The 18,500-nt window shown below is 48.7% G+C and overlaps 1 protein-coding gene across 1 annotated transcript in view; it reads right to left on the minus strand.

Moving 5' to 3' along the window:
• The window catches only part of OXCT1 (3-oxoacid CoA-transferase 1), a 125,737-nt gene that overhangs the window by 85,942 nt on the left and 21,295 nt on the right, over positions 1-18,500 (minus strand). Inside the window, exons 6-7 of the mRNA XM_045847765.1 lie at positions 14,863-14,969; positions 11,592-11,652 (exon numbers count right to left, since the gene is read on the minus strand). Of these exons, the coding sequence (XP_045703721.1) occupies positions 11,592-11,652; positions 14,863-14,969 (168 nt within the window). The remainder of the gene's footprint in view (positions 1-11,591; positions 11,653-14,862; positions 14,970-18,500) is intronic.

Below are 18,500 nucleotides of genomic sequence, written 5' to 3' on the forward strand. Positions count from 1 at the left end.
GGTCAAGGTGGATATTCAGCAGAAGCAGGTTTCATGGGAGGACAAACTTCGGGAAAAACGGAAAAAGATCAGCAGTTGACTGGTGCTCCATTCAGAATACGATGGCGGGGGGAGGTCAGGAGTCCCCCCAGTGCAGTTTCCCTTTCCGAGATTTCAGTCACCTGCACTGAACTGTGGTCTGAAACGACTAAATGGAAAATTCCAGAAATAAACAACTCGTTAAGTGTTAAACTATGTGCCCATCTGAGTAGCGTGATGAAATCTCACACCCCCCAGCTCTGTCCTGCCCAGGACGGGAGTGCACCCACACTGTGGACTTGTTAACCTCTCAATATGCCCAATTTATACATTAAACTTTATCATAGGTATGCGTATAAGAAAATACGTATTATATAAGAGGAAGCAACTCCGTGCAGCTCAACCTAATACAATGACAGATTTTTATAAACCTTCCTTTCATCAAGATGCCCATAATGCTTCTCTTAAAAGTCATCATAGTTTTTGCATAATGTAAAGGTTCAACATAATTTAGGTTGGGGTTGATGGGCTTTAACTATTGGGTAAGTTACTGATGGAGCACAAGCTAGTCAAACGCAATCTCGGTTTGCTTTTAGGTAGCGCACTAAGATCTCAGAAACCGAGCCCTGGCTGGCATAGCTCAGTGGATTGAGCGCGGGCTGTGAACCAAAGCATCGCAGGTTCGATTCCCAGTCAGGGCACATGCCTGGGTTGCAGGCCATGACCCCCAGCAACCGCACATTGATGTTTCTCTCTCTCTCTCTCTCTCTCCCCCCCTCTCTAAAAATAAATAAATAAAATCTTAAAAAAAAAAAAGATCTCAGAAACCAAAGATGTCACGGAACTGTCATGCTTCTGGACCTCGGGGACCCCGCAGGACGGGCGCAGGGCGGGGAGGGTGTGCCTCGCTGCTAGGGTCCAACCCCTGCCTCCCGCTGTGGGCGCCACACTGGGTCAGGGAGAAGGAGATGCAAGGAGGCTGGGGTTTGAACGTGAAGTAGCTTGTCCAAGGTCACCATGCTTAGTGAGAGGCAAGAATGTGATTATTAGTCTCACAGTCTGTTTACAAAAAAGAAAAGAAGACAGAGGATGTCTTCCCCGACGTGGTCTTCTCCACTCCCTGACCCTGACTCACCACACACACACACACACACACACACACACACGTGCACTGTTCCGGACTCTGTGCCTCCCTCCCGGACCCCAGTCCCAGCGCCGTGCACACACGCCCGCCCAGGCCTGCATGCACCCACCCAGGCCCAGGGCATCCCCGCTCGCAGGCCCAAGAGCTCCCGTTCCCCTCCTCCCACAAACGCAACGCCCCCCAGTCTCCTCGTCTCAGCGAGGGACACAATCCAGGGCTCCGGTCAGGCCCAGGGCCCACCCTACTCCCTGCCCCACCTCCACCCCACGTCCACAGTCAAGGCCTCGGCCTGGGCAAGTCTGACAGACTCCCCTTCCAGGACGCTGCACAGCTCGCCCCCGCACTCCCCCAACCTCCACCCTGGCCACCTCGCCTCCCTCAAGACCCATAAACCCTTCCACACAGACCCCTCACCTAAAACCATGACTCTTCCGTTTGCACTTGAGAAGCCCAAGCTTCTACCGAAGCCCACACAGCTACCTCCTTACGTGCTCAGAGCTTTCCGACTCTTCCTCCCGATGAAGCATCCCAGAGACAAAGCCCCGGTGTTGGCACCACGTGGCCCGTGGTGGGCGGAGTCGGGGCCCCACCCAAGTCTCCCGGGGGTCCCCGTCACGAAGCCACCCAGCTCCCTAGTGGTCTACTCCCAGACACGTCCCGACTCCTGGTTTCCTCTCTTGTCCTATTGTAACAAAACTGCTTGTCCTCAGAGCGCACCTTACAGTTAAGAGGACCCAACGAGATCATACAAAAAAAAATGCTTTGAAAACAATACAAACAAAGTAACATGAAACGCATGCCACGGCAGAAACAGTGCTCCAGTATGGAGTTTCCCGAGCCTTCATTTAGGAGAGGAGCTGAACGCAGCCAGCTAAAATAGTCCACTTACGTCTCTCTTCCCGGGGGCTGGCTGAAGCCCCTCCCGACGCTTAAGAGGACTGCAGCTAGACGAGAAAGTACTCGACTGGCAGCCCGGTTCACTCCCCGATCTCAGGCTGTGCCTCACCAGCAACTTCAGAAACAACAGGTTCGTCTTACAAATGTGTTTCTGACTAACAAGGGAAACAGGAAGGTAAAAGCCAAAAGCCTTTGGAAGGCTGACAAATCAGCCTCATCAGGCCCAGTCTCTCCACGCCTCTTCCTCCTCCGTCTTTCCAGGATGCGGAGGGGACGGCTCCGGAGGAAAAGAAAACCCGGGGCTGTCGGGCCCTTCGGAACCGCAGGGCACACGATGACTCCAACCCTGGACCCCTCCGTGGCTTCTGGAAACTCTGCCAGCCAGCAGGAGCGGCCACCACGGGCCGACACTGGAGGTTTTGTGAAAAAGCCCTCACGCCGTCTCCCCGGGCACCTGCACCCACCTGGCTCACCTGGCTGTGCGTCTGTGCACACACAAAACACGGGCTGGCGCTCCAGTACGAGGTCAGCCCAACGGGCAAGAAAGAGCAACGTGCGTCTGATGAAGGGAGCCCACCGACCGGCAATGACTCTGAGGTCAGACTTGCTGACCAGGGTGCGGAGACTTTAAAGCAAGCATGCCAACCGTGCGCGCATCGACAACTCGCTGTGTATCCTCTTCTTTTCCCCGAGGCTGCCCCCCAGGAGGCCTACCAAATTGTACGGCCATCCCACCGCTGTTACACAAATTCCCATTATTCTATTTCACGTTCATTGGTTCTCTTCGAACGACTGGTTTTAGCTCCACGTAAGTTTACTGGATCTTTAAGAAATAACCCTGAGTCGACATTTAATATATTCAGACTACGGAGACGGAAATTGAGCTGTAAACCAAGGATCTGCACATTTTTCTGTAAAGGGTCAGGTAACGTTTTGTGCTCTCCGGGCTACAAACCAGCTTTGTCGTATATTATTCTTTTTTTTTAACAACCCTTTAACATATAGAAACAGTCAGAGCTCCTAAGCAGCACAGGAGGAGGCCATGGGCTGTAGCTTAGCAACATCTTTGTAAATAACAGTAACTGTGAACGAATAGTTTAGGCAGAGCATACGCAGTTACACGCGATACGCAATCAGACTTTCGTTTAAAACGAATCACCCTGGTCCTGGCCGGGAGGCTCGCTTGGTGGGAGGGTCGTCCCGTACACTAAAAGGTTGGTCCCCCGGTCACTCGATCTGTGTTTCTCTCTCACATGGACGTTTCTCTCTCTCTCAAATCAATAAACATGTCCTCAGGCGGGGGCTAAAAATCAATCCACTAATTAAGTTAATAAGGCACACGGGCTCAACAGGCTTCCTTTCCTTGAAACGGGCACTGGAACAAGGAATGCCCAGGGCAGAGAAGGCTGGGGACGGTGCCCTCTTGTTCACGAGGCAAAAAACTCCGCCCAGATATTTTCTCTCCCCCCAACCAACCCTGGGGGGTCAAGGGTCAAAGGTGTTCACTATGAAAGAATGAAGCATCACTTCAATGATGTCATATTTATAATGAAATTTAGATTAATACAATGCAGGTTAACAGGGCACAAATTTTTGAGGCCTCCGTGTTTACAAGTAGGTACAAAGACAAAAAAAGCCAAAAACAGTGAGACTCAAACTCAATAATCCATGAAAAAAGGGGGCTGTGTATTATCACGATGACTGCCTTTGGGATCTCCGCACGGACAACAGGAAACAGCACCGAGACTGGGGGAGGGTAATGGCACACGAGTGACCGGCCGCGACGGGGCTTCCTGCTCCACGACGCACTGCAGTCCATCGTACCTGACAGCATGTCACTCTCTGACGCAGCTGCTGCACCGTTACCAAGCAACCGGAGAGAAAACGTCAGGATGACTACTTGGCTCAATACATTTTTACCATCAATAAATCCTACTTCTGTTCTGCCGTTACTCTGGATGTAAACGACCATCAGACTTATACTGAGTAATCTGCAAGAGTATACAGGAAAGGCAGGCAAGTTAACCCTGGACATTTGCCAAGTCCATGTTTTTAGGTTTACTGCTTCTTTGGTAGAAACAGCAAATATCAACACGATAGTAATGTTATGACTGATAACGGTTATTTTGCCCAAATACTCAACTACAACGTGCCTTCATTACCATTCGACAACTATTTTTAAACCAATGTTGCATTTGATGACAATTCAAGGAAATAAATTGTCTTTAAATGCCTCAGTACTTTGAAACAAGCAAAGTCAATCACTTCATTTGGTTTAGTTGTACGAGGTTATTATCATCTTATCTGCCAAAGCATTCTCCACCTGGCTAAATCTGTAGCGTAAGAGGGTATGGGTAGCTCTTTCTGAGTGATTTAGCAATTAGTTAAAAAAATAAAATCCAAAAGCATGAACAAAACTTTATATAGAAAACAATAAAAGAAATACAAATTAAAGAAATTGCATAATTTAACAGATCTAAAAATGAGTCCATATAAATGATACCCATCGCTCAGCACGCCCACCCCAAAATGTAACGGGAGGAAGGGGACTGCATCATGTCTTAGGACGAAGGCTCCCCAGGTTCACGGGCGGGGGGGGGGAGTGGTGGGAAGAAGACATGCCTCCTTTTTGCACTGTACCCAACAGCTCTCTCGCTGTCTAAGCAACAACAGAGAAAACTGCTGCGGATTCCACTCAACGAGCCCACGTGGATGAGGTCAAGAGCGCGCCAGGGTAAACAGCTTCCTGGTGGTTGTCCGCACCTGCTTGCCAACTGAAACAGCGAGCTCCGCCAGGTAAACACTAACGTGCGGCGAAGGGCGTCTGACAGGTTGTGCTTTACCCCGTGAACGTCGAATCTGACGTTCGGCCAAGTTCTCACGAATATCGTGTCTCCACACATCAATCAGGGAGTTCTGCGTGTGAATAAATGCCCCGCGGGCCCAAGCAGTGGTTGCTCACGTGTGGATGGGTGTCTCTGAAACGGGATCTGACGAAGTTTCTCAACACGGTTAGAAGTATGTAAGTGGACAGAAGCTTTCATTTTTTTCCCCCATTTATACTTTTTCCCCCTTTAATGTCTCTTGGAAAAATGATGAATTTCACTGCTTTTGAAACCATAACATCAAAGGCATCAACAATCTAAAGATTAGGTGTGAAAGAAGTTTGGGAGCAAAGGGAGTATGTTTACCTTTCAGCATCTTCCTTCTCCCTAACGCAGGAGGGAACCTGACCCAAATCTCTAAAACACCGGAACATTAGTTGGCCTGCTTGGTGGAAATTAAATGTTCATACGATCCACTGAAGTGACGGAATCGTGGTTAAAATCCAGAGCGTTCCCACCTTCTATAGTAAACAGGAATAACAGCCCCTTTGATGATCAGTTCTGCTACGATAATCCATGGGGAGTTCCCAACGCAGAGTTCTCCAAACAGGGCGGCTCCAATCTCCAAGCCACACCCTCACGCACTCCAAGTTTCCAAGTCAGGTCCAGGGCTAATCATCTCCTGGGAACTACCGCGAAATGAACTAAAACTACAAACTGTATTCCACGTAGCCTCAGGAGACCGTATTACGGTTGCTCTCAGGAAAACCACGCTCCCGGAAGAAGCCGCAGCCCACCACCGTGCACTACAGGAGGCAGGGGATGTCGGCCCCACTGCTCAAACCCAGGAGCGCCCCTGCCCAGCAGGCACCCCGTCCGCCCAGTCCTTCTGCAGCCGGACCGCCACTGCCAGACACCGAGGAGCAGGTGCTGCGGAGCAGGTGGGGTATGTGGGGTGGGGGTCTTGACTCAAGTCATCTCAGGGGGGCCTGTTACTGACTGCCCGATCTAAAATTTCAGTTTCTCCTCCTGACATGCCATGTCATGCTTTGTTTTTGCTCCTTAACACTTAGCAACCCCTGATACGCTACGTGTTTCACTCATTCACTGGCTCTAAGGGCGGCCTTGGCCATGGGAATATAACCTTCGCAAGGGCGGGGATTTGGCTGCTTTGCCCGCTGCCGTGTCTCCAGAACCTAGAACAGTGCCGGGCACACGAGAATTTCTGATCTTTCCTCAAAACAGAGTCATAACACCTGGTGCTCGTCAAAAAACAACAGAGGAGGAGAAAGTAGGAAGCAGGGGTGGTAGACGGGCGGGAGTGGCCGCGGACTGGCCGGACACTGGAGCTGGGCGACAAGCTCGGAAGCGTCCATGCACCCCCGGTTACTGTGGTGCGCGCTCGCCATCTCCCATAACAAACATTAAAAAGAAAAACGTCTCATGTCCCTCACGCTGCGGTCTTGGCCCTTCGTCACCCCCACCAGTCAGGAACGACGCGTCTCTGCTGAGCAGGGTGGCAGATGTCCCCAGTGTCCCCGATCCTGTCCCCGAGCTGCTCATCGGAGGGGAGACGGCATGAGGCAGGCACGGGCACAGGACACGGGAGTCACGGTTCCCGGAGCTTGGCTCTCGTGACAAAACAAATCTGAAGATACCGATGCGGAAAACAATTTTCCATATGTCCAGACCTTGTGACTTAGAATTTTTTTTTTAAAAGCAAGGGATGGACGGGCACAGAGACGAGTGGTTACCCCTGCAGGGGAGGCAGGCAGGTGAAAATGAGCGTGAACAATCCCCTAATTCTCATATTAGGTAGGCTCACAGCACCCCATTTATTACGATGTGTCATACATAACTCACCAAGACCACAGGTACGTCACATCTGTGTGCGTCAAATACCTCATACATGTAGGTTATATGTAAGAGAAATAATTCCTTCACAAGCAAGTACATAAATATACCATAGTGTAAGTAAAATAACTTTATTGAAGTTGTGACAATGAATCTACTTCCTTTCACGGAAAGCTGAAGGTAGCTAAGGAGCTGAGAAGGCCCAGGGTAAACCTGGCCGTCTTCTAACAGCAGCCAAGGCACGAGCCTGGGGAATCGGCTGGGTTGTTTTGGCAGCCGGCGGTCTTAGCAGCCTCAGGCCGCTGGGTCACACGGCCTTTTCTGACACTGAAGGCACGGCAGGTTGCTTGCAAGAGACAAAGTGTCAACAGTCTCCTGAGTGAAGCACCCCCATCCCTCCCTGGAGGTGCTCTATTATAAGTTGCTTTAAAGATAGCCCTGGCTGGCTTAGCTCAGTGGATTGAGCTCGGGCTGCGAACCAAAGCATCACAGGTTCAATTCCCAGTCAGGGCACATGCCTGGGTTGCAGGCCACGGCCCCCAGCAACCGCACATTGATGTTTCTCCCTCTCTCTCTTTCTCCCTCCCTTCCCTCTCTAAAAGTAAATTTAAAAAAAAAAACAGCTTTAAAAATATATATATACAGAAACATCACTTCTCTGAGAAAACCAGCACAGGGGGAATATGCACCCAGGAGACCGCCAGGGCTCGCAGGAAGTGGGGGGCTCGTTAACAAGACCCTCTGGGAGCCGAATGAATTCCCCTGCGAAGACGGGGCCAGTCGGGCTGCTCTGCTCCTCGTTAGACGCCCGGAGCAGCGCCTGCCGACAGCCCCTCCCCGACCAGCCGGCAGCCTCTGCACTGGAGCGTGTGACGTTCACCAGGAGAAGCGTCGCCCACTCACACAGAGGGAGGTCCGGATTTGACACTGTCTGCTCTGAAAAGAGAAACATCTTGCTGGCGAGGGCGCCGGAACGTGCGGCCACGTGTCCTCGTCTCCCCCGAGGGACGAGTGACGAGGGACTGCCGGGCTCCTGCAGGTGGGAAGAGGGACACAGCCAGCACTCACGACTGTGTCGTGACGCAGGCAGATGGTTCTTGGGGACACAAACTCCACGTTCACACTGGTTTTGCTCAAGGGGAAAAACAGACATCATGCATCACCTCTCTGCTTTTACACAGCTCGTGAGTTTGTTTCAGACACCTCTGAAAGGGAAAAAACTTTTCCGGAAGGGAGTAAGGTCCCCTTTTACAGAAACTAGAAGTAATTAATGAATGTCCTGGGCAAATCTGGCTTTTTTTTTAAACTCAAGATAAAATTATTGGTTTCCCTCTTTACATAAAAAAAAGCAAGCGACAGCTTGTATGTTCCTTTGCCACCCTACTTCTAAGTCTAAAACAATTTTAAGATGTCTAAGGGCATCATCATTGACATGTTAGATATTTATAGTCCCAGTCTCCTGAAACATCCGGTGACGGGCTGTAACCAGGAATAAACAGGCTGGGGACTCCCTGGGGCAGGCAGTGGCCGGTGGCTTCAGGAGACAAGCTCTAGCCCAGACCCCCTCCCGGAACGGGCTCTGTGTCCTCATCTGTCAGAGACAGGAGGCCAGCTCGGAGTTCTGCAGCAGTCTGTCGGAGATGCGGGGCGTCCTCGCCGCGACAGCTCCCACCGCTTCGGGTGCCACAGCCCCAGAACTGACAGTCGGTCACTGTGTTTAGGGAAGGCTGAGAAAGACTGCAGAGTTCCAACAGGCTGCACAGCAGAACAAACAGAGTCCAGAGAGAGACTGAACGGACCTGTAGGGCTGGGGACCACGGGGCAGTGCTTTTTCTGAAGGCTGTCTCCAAGGTCGAGGGTACCGTCAGGAAAAGACCGTAGCTGGAATGACTGGCCAGGAAGGCCCGGGATGGATGGACGTATTGCTCACAAACTCCCTATCTGCTCGAGTCTAACAGCGAGCACTGAATGGACGCCCTCCGGGTGCTCATTATCTTTCCGAAGTCTGACTCATCATCCGCTTCCGATGATGCGAGAGTGCTCCGTGAAATAGCAGGGGGGACAGCAGACACCCTGGGGTCAGTCTTTCTGTGGTGCTGGCCGAGTTCCATCTAGCTGCGTGACATCGGGCAGGTAACTCCACCTTCCTGCGTTTCAGAGTCCTCATCGGTAAGATGAGGACAGTGGTTCCCACCTCGCGGGACCAGTGCGAGGATTAAAATAGTAACCACGGACACGAGGAATGCAGCGCTGACCAACGCACGGCGTCCGGCAGAAGTAAGGCTGCCTGCGTGTGGTGGGCAGGGCAGTACCAGGGTGTGATAATTTAGTGTTAATTTGAACATTTCACCTGACGTGATCCCATGGCGTGCTTCAGTGGGATATTGTTATGTTACCGAATGGCGTGCTTATGGTTTTGTAATAAAAGGTGTTGTCTGTAAGCGAAGGGTGTTATTTGTGCCAGACCCTGGTATCGTAAACACTTGCTTAATGGTAGCTACTACTACTGTCCATATTTAACAGGCAGAAGAGTAAGTGTGTAGTTTATGATCTCCGAAGACTCCTCGTCCACACTACACTTCACAACCGTCCGTCACACTGGGCCCACTGCCACCCGGGGCTGGGCTGGGGGAAGGGACCCCACGGCACCCCAGAGGCCAGGGCGAGGGGATAGAGTGCACTCCACGTCACAAAGAGCAGGAGCTGAGGGCTGAGGTCCAGGACAGCCACTACTCAAAATAACCCAAAGTCACAAAGTCAAAAATAGCCTTTTCGTGTCAGGAAACACCCAATCCACTCATTCTCCCCAATTCCAAATCAGTCCCTATTTTTGAGCACACAGTTCTTAACAATTCAACCTAGGGCTGCGTGTGGACCCCTTTCCACCCTGAGGACGCAGAGGGCTGGGTGTCCAATAAGCTCTTGTCTAGGGAGCTGCGTGGCGTACACCCCTCAGCTAGAAGGACAAACCGGACTTCATCCTGATCCTTCCGATGCAGCTCTCTCCGGCAACACCTGTGGCTAATGACACAGGCGTCAGGGGCCACAGGTGGCTGCTGACCAGAAACCAAATTTTTTCACTTCATTTAGTTTTCATTCATTGCAAATGTGAAGGTCACCTGTGGCTAGCAGCTCCCACGGTGGACAGGGCAAGGGCAGTCAGCCGGGAAGGACTGCGGTCAGCGGCACCGAATTGCAAGGCTGGGCTAGACAGGCAGGAGCACGGGGATGGGTCAGAGGGGTGTGTGCAGGGGGGGGACGAGCCCGCATCCCGCCCGCAGGCGCAGCTCCAGGGTGCGGTTCCCCACTCCCTTCACCAACAAAGAACCCCTCTTTCTAGCATCCTCGAGGAGTCTCAGATACTTAAGGGTCATTTTCTGCTCTTAGCAGAAGTAAGATCGGCTAAAAAGAACCGGATTATAAAAAATAAAAAAAAGAAAGAAAGAACTTTACCCAGGATAATACATAATGTCCCTTGGTACTCAGACAATAAATATTGAATTCTGGCAGTTTTGCAAAAGCACGTAAAGTCAATGGAGCGTTAAACTACCCGTTATTTCAAGCTGTGTTGTAGGCCTTGCTTCAGCAATGTCACAGGTGTGTGGAATGCACAGGGCATTAAAATGATTCAATAAATGATTTGAAAAAAAAAACAACACAAATTACACCGAGAGAGCAGACCACATTTTCCATTTTAAGTGAAGAAAACACACTCAAGCCATCGCAGAAGAAACCACCGGGCCTGGGTCGGAAGCACCGCATCCCCGGCTCTTCGGAGACAGCAGACCGCATCTGCTAAGGGAGGAGCGGAGCCGCAGCACGTGACCGTGACCGCTTCCACACCACCACCGCGCTGCTGCCGCCTCCGTGAAACACGGCCTGGGCCCTGGGCCCTGGGCCCTGGGCCGGGGAAGCACAGAACGTCCCCTGCGACACCAGCACCGTCATCGTGAGAAAGTTCAGGAACACGCTTCCTCACTTCCAGGTCCCGGGATGGGTTCCTGCAAATCCTTCCCAAGGGAAAACTGTCCCAAACCACCATGAACAGTTATTTCCACGAGGATCCGCAGAGCCTTGACCTAAGAGTCATTTTGGGCACGCTCTAGTGCCTCTCCCTCCCCCTCCCTCCCGAGCTCCACAGCGGCCCTTCTGCCTCCGGAACTTGTTTCCTGAGCCCGCACAGCCCAGCGGGTTCGCTTCTGCTTCCTCTGTCACCTTCTAAATAAACGTTCTCTTGTAACTTGAAAAGAAGAATCCTTTCGAAGGCTCCTTTGGGGTTCGAATGTGTATGAAATGTGGGATTCAAAGTGGCAGGGTTTTAAGATAAGCACCTTTTTCTGCTGCCACGGAGCTCTAACCCCAGGAAAGCTCTAGGATTCTTCAAGGCTCTCCCAAACTCTGAGATGCCCGAAGGAGAGCTGGTTCCTGCCTTAATTCAACTGCTCTGAACTGAGCCAGTCAGACGCTTACTTGTACTGTTCTCCTTCTTTCTTAAGGAACTCCCAGTACCTAACACAGTAAGCATGCACTTCTCCTGATACAAATAACTATTTCCCTGGGGATCTGTATACAAAAATCCGTCTTGGGATTTCACCCGAGAAGATCTGTTTTACTCAAGTCCCACCACGACTTGCTTCCCACGGCGAGACTCCAGCTACCAGACGGCTACCAGCGCAGCCAAGTGTCAACACCATGTATTTAAATCGAATCCTTCCGTATCCGCAACGGAAAAGCTCTCACTGCTTGTCCTCCAAAAAACAAATGAACTGCTGTACGTTTTCCTGAACTAGTAACACACAACATCCAGTTAAAAATTAACAGCAGAACAAGAGAGAGAGAACCTGTGCTCTTACCTCTACCACTGTGGTCTGCGCAGCTTTGCACATGGGCAAGTTGAAATTCCGCGCGCTTTTCCTGCATGAGGGGTGGGGGGTGGGGGGAGTAATGAGACCAAAAATCAGAAGTGTCTCCTTCAGCTTTCACTGTGGACTAAAAGAATTTCTATAGGCTAAGATTCGGTGAATCTTTTAAAGAGTATATCCTCTTTTGTTAAGTATTTTCTTTTTTTTAACATTTTAATTTTTCTATTAGTTTATCTTCAATTTAAAGTTTTATAAATATTTTATATAAATAAAAACAATATGATACCCACTTCATTCAATTATAGAGTTTTTATGCGGATGAGGAAAAGAGGAACTATTTTTTATATAGTTTAATATATAGATTTTACACAGATAAGTAAGATGGATATTAATGCATGTATTTGAAATTGAATCCATTAAATCTTTTAACTGGGGTGCCATTTTATTTCTATAGTTAAATGGTTCACTAAACTTGCTCCTATTAAAATATTAAGGAAAAGAAGCAAGTATTTCATGTGAGAAGGTATAGCAATTATGTTCCCTATTAAAGAGAAGCCTATTGCTGGAATGAAATGAAACACTCACTGGTGATTTGTGAGTCACCGATAAAGATCACTCCGGAGAACCAATTTCTAATGACATTTTTGAAAGTAGAACGCCTACATAAGACCCTGAGGTATAAAAATCTCGAGAAGGTGCCAATTTTGCTGACGCTTTGGCATTCCCAAGTTACTAAATTGATGCACTTCCTCTAATCATAAAAATTTAAATATATTTTTTGTTTCTGAGAGTGTGAATTAAGGGCAAAGTTTCTTTGGTGAAGGGAAGTAAGTTTCCAGCACTTTGAAGCCGCCAGCGTTTATTTCACTCGGACCCGAGGACAGGTGCGAGGACAGGTGCAAGGGCAGGTGTGCCCGAGAGAGGAGCCCTTGCCAGCTGTCACACATCCGGCCGGATTCCGCCTGAGGGTCCAGCCTCAAGAGCTCCCGGGCAGGGCAGCCAGAAGCAGGGCTGGCAGGGCTCTCCCGGGTAACGGTGGCCTGGACACACCTCTGTGCCAGTCGTCCCACTAAACGTGAAGGTCATCCTAGGCGTCAGGGTCTTAAGGACCTAGGTTACCTGACCATTGGTGGTAAACGCACTCATTTCCCACCAGAGCTCCGTGTCTATTTGAACCACAGGCACGAAGTCCGTGCTTACGGTAACGGCCCTCGTGCAGTCTTCAGACACCGGAGCCAGGCAACGGGGCACAGGGTTGGCTGGCGGAAATACTTTAAATAATCCATCTACCTTTGCTACCACACAATTTCATTATTCTTTTTTAAGATTTCATTTATTTATTTTTAGAGAGGGGAAGGGAGGGAGAAAGAGAGGGAGAGAAATATCAATGTGTGGTTGCCTCTCACACGCCCCCTACTGGGGACCTGGCCTGCAACCCAGGCACGTGCCCTGACTGGGAATCGAACTGGCGACCCTTTGATTCTCAGCCTGAGCTCAATCCACTGAGCTATGCCAGCCAGGGCTCATTATTCTTTTTTTAAACAGCAACTCACTCAGCTTGGCAAACATTACACCAAAGTGCCAAGTACAGTAGATATGAAGCAAAATGTCCTCTGTAACTGCCAAAACTAGCTGTCATTCCAAAAACGAGTTGAATTCAAGAAACCAAATGTAGTATTAATCTTAATCTTAAGTTCTTCAGAAATGAACAAAACAACATGAGAATGGCCACTGAGACTTGAATTGTGTTTGCGCAAAAATGCATTTGGCAAAGGTAAAAATCTCCAAACTACTAAAAGTAGTTAATGACAATATGGTGAGAAAAAATAATTTCTGTCACCTAATAGGTGAAGTTTTTAATACCAAACATTTTGAAAGTCTTATTCTGAAAACTTTATGTGTATTTTAAATTATGGTATAATTTTAAAAGACAACTATGTAATTTATAAATCCAAAATATTAAATACTTGGCATTAAGCAAGCTTAGGGTGATCAAAAGGTGTTAAAATCTCTTAAGCCTATGGATTATATCTTTAGCTATCCAATTAATGAGAATGAAAAGTCAGCATTATTAAGGTTAAACAGCTTTGCAGACAAAACCTTTATGAGCATTTCCTAGTAGACTCCAATCGGACAGGAAAAAAACCTGACCTAAATAAGCATTAGCAATACCTTTCCCGAATATTAAAGTAACTTACACATTTTAAGACAATGCATGTAAATATTGGGTGGACTCCAATTGGACTGAAAAAAACCTGACCTTAATTTAATAAGTATTAAGTATTAGCAATACCTTTCCTGAATATTAAAGTAACTTACACATTTTAAGACAATACATGTAAATATTGGGTTACTCAAAAAGTCTGCTTAGTTTTTTCCATATAACAAAAGACACATTTTTCATTTTCACCAATAACTGCATTGATTTGGCTGTTTTGAGTGTGCCGGCTGTGTCCCACATGGTACAAGTTCATTGCTCTGTCTTGATTTGATCGCTATCAACTTCAAATGGTCTACCCAACCATGGAACATCGTCCAGTGGGAAATCTCCAGCATGAAACTTCACAAACCACTTTTGATACATTCTATCGGTCACAGCACCTTCTGCATACCTTGCACAAATCTCTTTTTGTGTTTCAGTTGTGTTTTTACCTTTCTTGAAATAATAAAACATAATATGCCAAAAGTGTTGCTTATTTTCTTCCATCTTCAATGTTAAGATGGCTACCCAAAAATTCACCAATTTTCCTGGGATTTTTTTTAATGCAAGCTGATATAACAGCTGTCACGATGCAATCTAACAAAATTGTTTCGAATGACGCTCAAGGCAATTAAGTGCTACTTGAACCTTCTTACGGAAACAACCAAATGGACTTTTTGGCCAACCCAATTGCAACATCAAAATTAAATATAACTGTGTACTTTTCTCAGGTTTTCAAAGCATGTCAATATTATAACTGGTCTTGATGACTAAAATTTACAGGGGAAAACATAATTTATACGTGACTAAATGCAACAGTATATAGATTCAAATAGTTAACAAGCAGAACAATGCAGACATCAACCAATCAGAACAGACTCCCCAAAGCACTGTTCACACACACACTCACACACACGTGCATGTGGGGATGTTTGATTTTAAGCCATTTTAAAATAAAGTTTTAAATACCAAACACATGAAGATAGACACCCATGTATCATTTAGGAGCCATCGAGTGGCTGAAATGCATCCCATTAATGTGTTTTCAACCCGTCACCCTACCTGAAGATTACGTTCCCTGCACGGTCCGCCTTCCAGGCCTTCACCAAGGCAAAGTCCCCCGTGATGGCTTCCTCCAGAATGAAGTGTTGGCCGTTGAACTCTCTCACCTGTGGGAGATGGAAAGGACACGGTCAGGTCTTTGCGCAGTTCCTGTGTGGCCATGACAGGTGCTCTGACGGAGGCGGCTACTCCAGGCGAGAGCTTAGTCAGGACAGGTTTCTCAGAGGGAAGAGAGTCTGAAGGGAGACCTCCAGGAGGAGGCCACTGGGACTGTGCCCAAGTGCTGGAAGGGGGAGCCGAGGGAACAGCATGTGCAAAGGCTCAGTGACGAGTGAGAGCCTGGCCAGTCCGAGGAACTGAGGTGTGGACGGTGTTTGCCAGTATTCGTTTTATTCCTCGTATGTGTGGTTTGCCTGCAGTCCCTCTTGCCCTGTACCCCAGGAAAAAACTATGTATTTTCGTGAAGGGACCAAGGTGTTGTTTCATGAATGAAATAGTTATAAAAGTCCGTTCATTTCTCCTAATTAACCTATAACCACCTGTTGAGATTTTCATTGGGTTCCTAGAATCTGCAGATGAATTTGGAGAGAACTGACATGCTGCATCTTCCCACCCATACATAACCATGTATTATGCTTATATTAAAAATATAACCACGTATTATGCTTATATTAAAAATATAAGCATATTAATGCACATCTAATATATTTAATGCATTAAGTTTATATTATGTATTACATTATATTTATTATATTATTACATATATTATAAATTTATATTTAATATACTTAATGTATTTAGTAAATATATTAAAAAATATAAGCATAATATTTTTTGAAGTCTCCTTTTACCTCTCTCGATAGTTTTGTAACTTTCACCCCAAAAGCTTTAGATATATTTTTTAGGTTTCGTCACAGGTATACGTCACGGTTTCTGATGCTACTATGAATGTTATATTTTATTCTATTACTCCTCTTCTGTCATTTCTGGTCTGATGGAAAGCTATTGATTTGTGCACCTTTACCGCCTGTGGTCCTACTGTGAGTGAAGGGGAGAGGTGGAGAAGAGAAGCGTACAGCCAAACCACACCGCGTCATTGCCAACAACGTCAAGGTGGGCTCCATCCCTCACTGCACAGGTCGGGAGCCGGGAAAGGCAGAACTCCATTCCCATTCCCACTGCGCCCCCTAGTGGGCGAACTGCGTGCGCTTTTGGGAAGCGTCAGGAGCAAGTCTGGGTACATGAACTTCTTTGACCTCGGTTTAAAACTGAAATCCTTTCTGAAACAGCAGCCTCCTTAAAGACATTATCCCACCTTCCTGCTAAAAGAATTAATCAATTTACGGAGTCACTGATGCATGAGAATGTTATGAATGTGAACTAAGACAAATTATATAAAAGATATTCATAAGCTGCCCATCAATACATAGTTTTTTGAAGAACCTTATGTTTAAGAGTCGTCCCTGCAAACATCAGTGGCAGTGTTCACATTCAGAGCATTTCACATACAGATCTAGAAAACTACATATAGATCTACATACATGCTAACCCAAGGAAAAGTAAAAGATAAAAAAGTTTTTTTTTTTAATTCTAACTACATAATCTCCTGACAGATATATACACTCGCGGTTGGTTTTAGCTATGGTTCTAAAATTTAAAAAACGAGGGAACTGGTTTTGCCAAACTAGCAACCGCACTCTCGGGAAAGAGCTGTGCACTACACTGTCTCAGCTTCCCCTCAGTCCTTCCTCGGACCCACTCCAAGCGACTTTCCACGCTCCCAAGAAATCCTCTGCTGTAGAAATACCATCCCTGAAGTTACCGAAGACTTCTACGCTTCCAAATCCGACGGGCACTTCCGGGGACTCCCCCCCACGCCCTGCACACCTCTGGCCACGCCACCCCCTCCCGTGCAAAGTTTCCCATCTATCCAGTCACGGGACGCCCCGGGTTCCCGTCTCACTCACTAGACACTTTTCCATTCTTCGCTCCTGCTCCTTCAAGGCCTCTTCCCTGCCTTTGGAGGCGCAGAACAGGTGCTCTCTCTCTCTGCTTTCCCCCCAGCGCACAGGTGGCAAACACAAGGCCCTCGGGCTGAATCAGGCCCTCCGCCTAGTTTTCAGCAGTATGGCACCTTGTTTCTACCTGGCGCCGAGCTCCTTGCCCCTAGTTAAGGAGTAGTTAGGTTCGTACAGTCCTAAAATCACCTTTGGCCCCTTGAAGGTGACCTCGAGGCTGAGATGGCCCCCGGGGGAAGTGAGTTTGACACCCCTGCCCTAGCCACTCCTAGCCCCAGAGACTTACACACTAACGCTGCTGCCTCCGAAGCTCCCACCCCAGCTCTGGACGCTCCCCGAGCTGGAGACCGCGGAGCACCCACCCGTCTTGGAGACGGAATGATGTCTTAAATGCACCACGTCTCTGCCAAGCCCTTTGACTGCCCCAGTCTCAGCCCGTCTCAATGAGCGGCATTCGGGGTCTTGTCTTTTCTTACGGCCACCCCCACTATAAATCCCAGCTCCGACGACTCCTCACAGGTCCCACGGGTACCACGTTACACTCCCACCTGGACTAATGCAACAGCCTCTCCACCACTTCCACGGCTGCTGCTCTTGGCCCCTGGGGGTGGAGGGAGAGAAAACACCCTCCCCTCCTGACAGCGGCAACTTGCCTAAATGTAACTCGGACCACGCCACCCCCTCCAACTTTCTGCCCACCGCTCACCAGCCTCTGAACTCCTGAGATCTGGCTCCTGCCCCTCTTCAACCTCCGGTCCTGCTGCTCTCTGCCTCGCCCGCTCCGTTCCAGTGTCACCACCCTGCTGTTCCACACACAGGGCAAGCCCGCCTCAGGGCCTCGACCTTCCTCCTTCCGCGTAGGTCACGGCCCTATGAACTCTGCCCAGCTCACCCTCCTGTTCCATTCAGGTCTCTGCCAAGTGTCACCTCCACGGTTCAGGGCGAGCTTTCCCGGAACCCAACCCGAAGCACCACCTCCCTGGCCAGTGGCCACTCTCCGCCCAGCCCGGCTTGTTTCCTCTTCACGGCACTTTCAGAACGTGCGTGTGTCTCTCTCCACTCCCTGTCCAGTTCCTCCACTTCGGGGGCTGGGTCTCCAGACCGCCCTCTCCCACCACACTGAGACCAGCGCCTGGGAAAGAGCAGGAGCCCCGCAAATACCACTGACTGAAGGAATCACTCACTTCCTACGATGAGCAAGGGAAGTAAAGAACTAACAAGGGTTGCTTCAAGAAATGACTTGTCACACTCCTAGGGGGGTCCAGACAAAATTACAAAACGACTAAATTCACGCACCCGACTCCGGAAACAAGTGAACCCAGGTGCTCTGGACAGAGCCTGGTCCATCCTGTGTTTTCCCAGGGTGAGTGAACACCCACAAGCTCTCAAAGTATGAGCCCAATTTTTCTGGGCATCTTCACCTGTACTCCTAAGATCCGTTTTGAGGATGAGACTCCTGTCATGTACTTGGTCAAGAACTTTTTGAACTTAATGAGGCAGTAAAGAAAGAAGCGAGACAGAATGTCAGAAATGTTAGCGAAAGCTGAGTCCGTCCAGGTCACCCCAAGCAGAAAGGCAAAGCTCCAGGGGACGGGCTCTGCTCACAGACAGCAGGGGCCC

Source organism: Phyllostomus hastatus, unplaced genomic scaffold, assembly GCF_019186645.2.
Source record: "Phyllostomus hastatus isolate PE091 unplaced genomic scaffold, TTU_PhHast_1.1 phas_contig_58, whole genome shotgun sequence".
Taxonomy (NCBI): domain Eukaryota; kingdom Metazoa; phylum Chordata; class Mammalia; order Chiroptera; family Phyllostomidae; genus Phyllostomus; species Phyllostomus hastatus.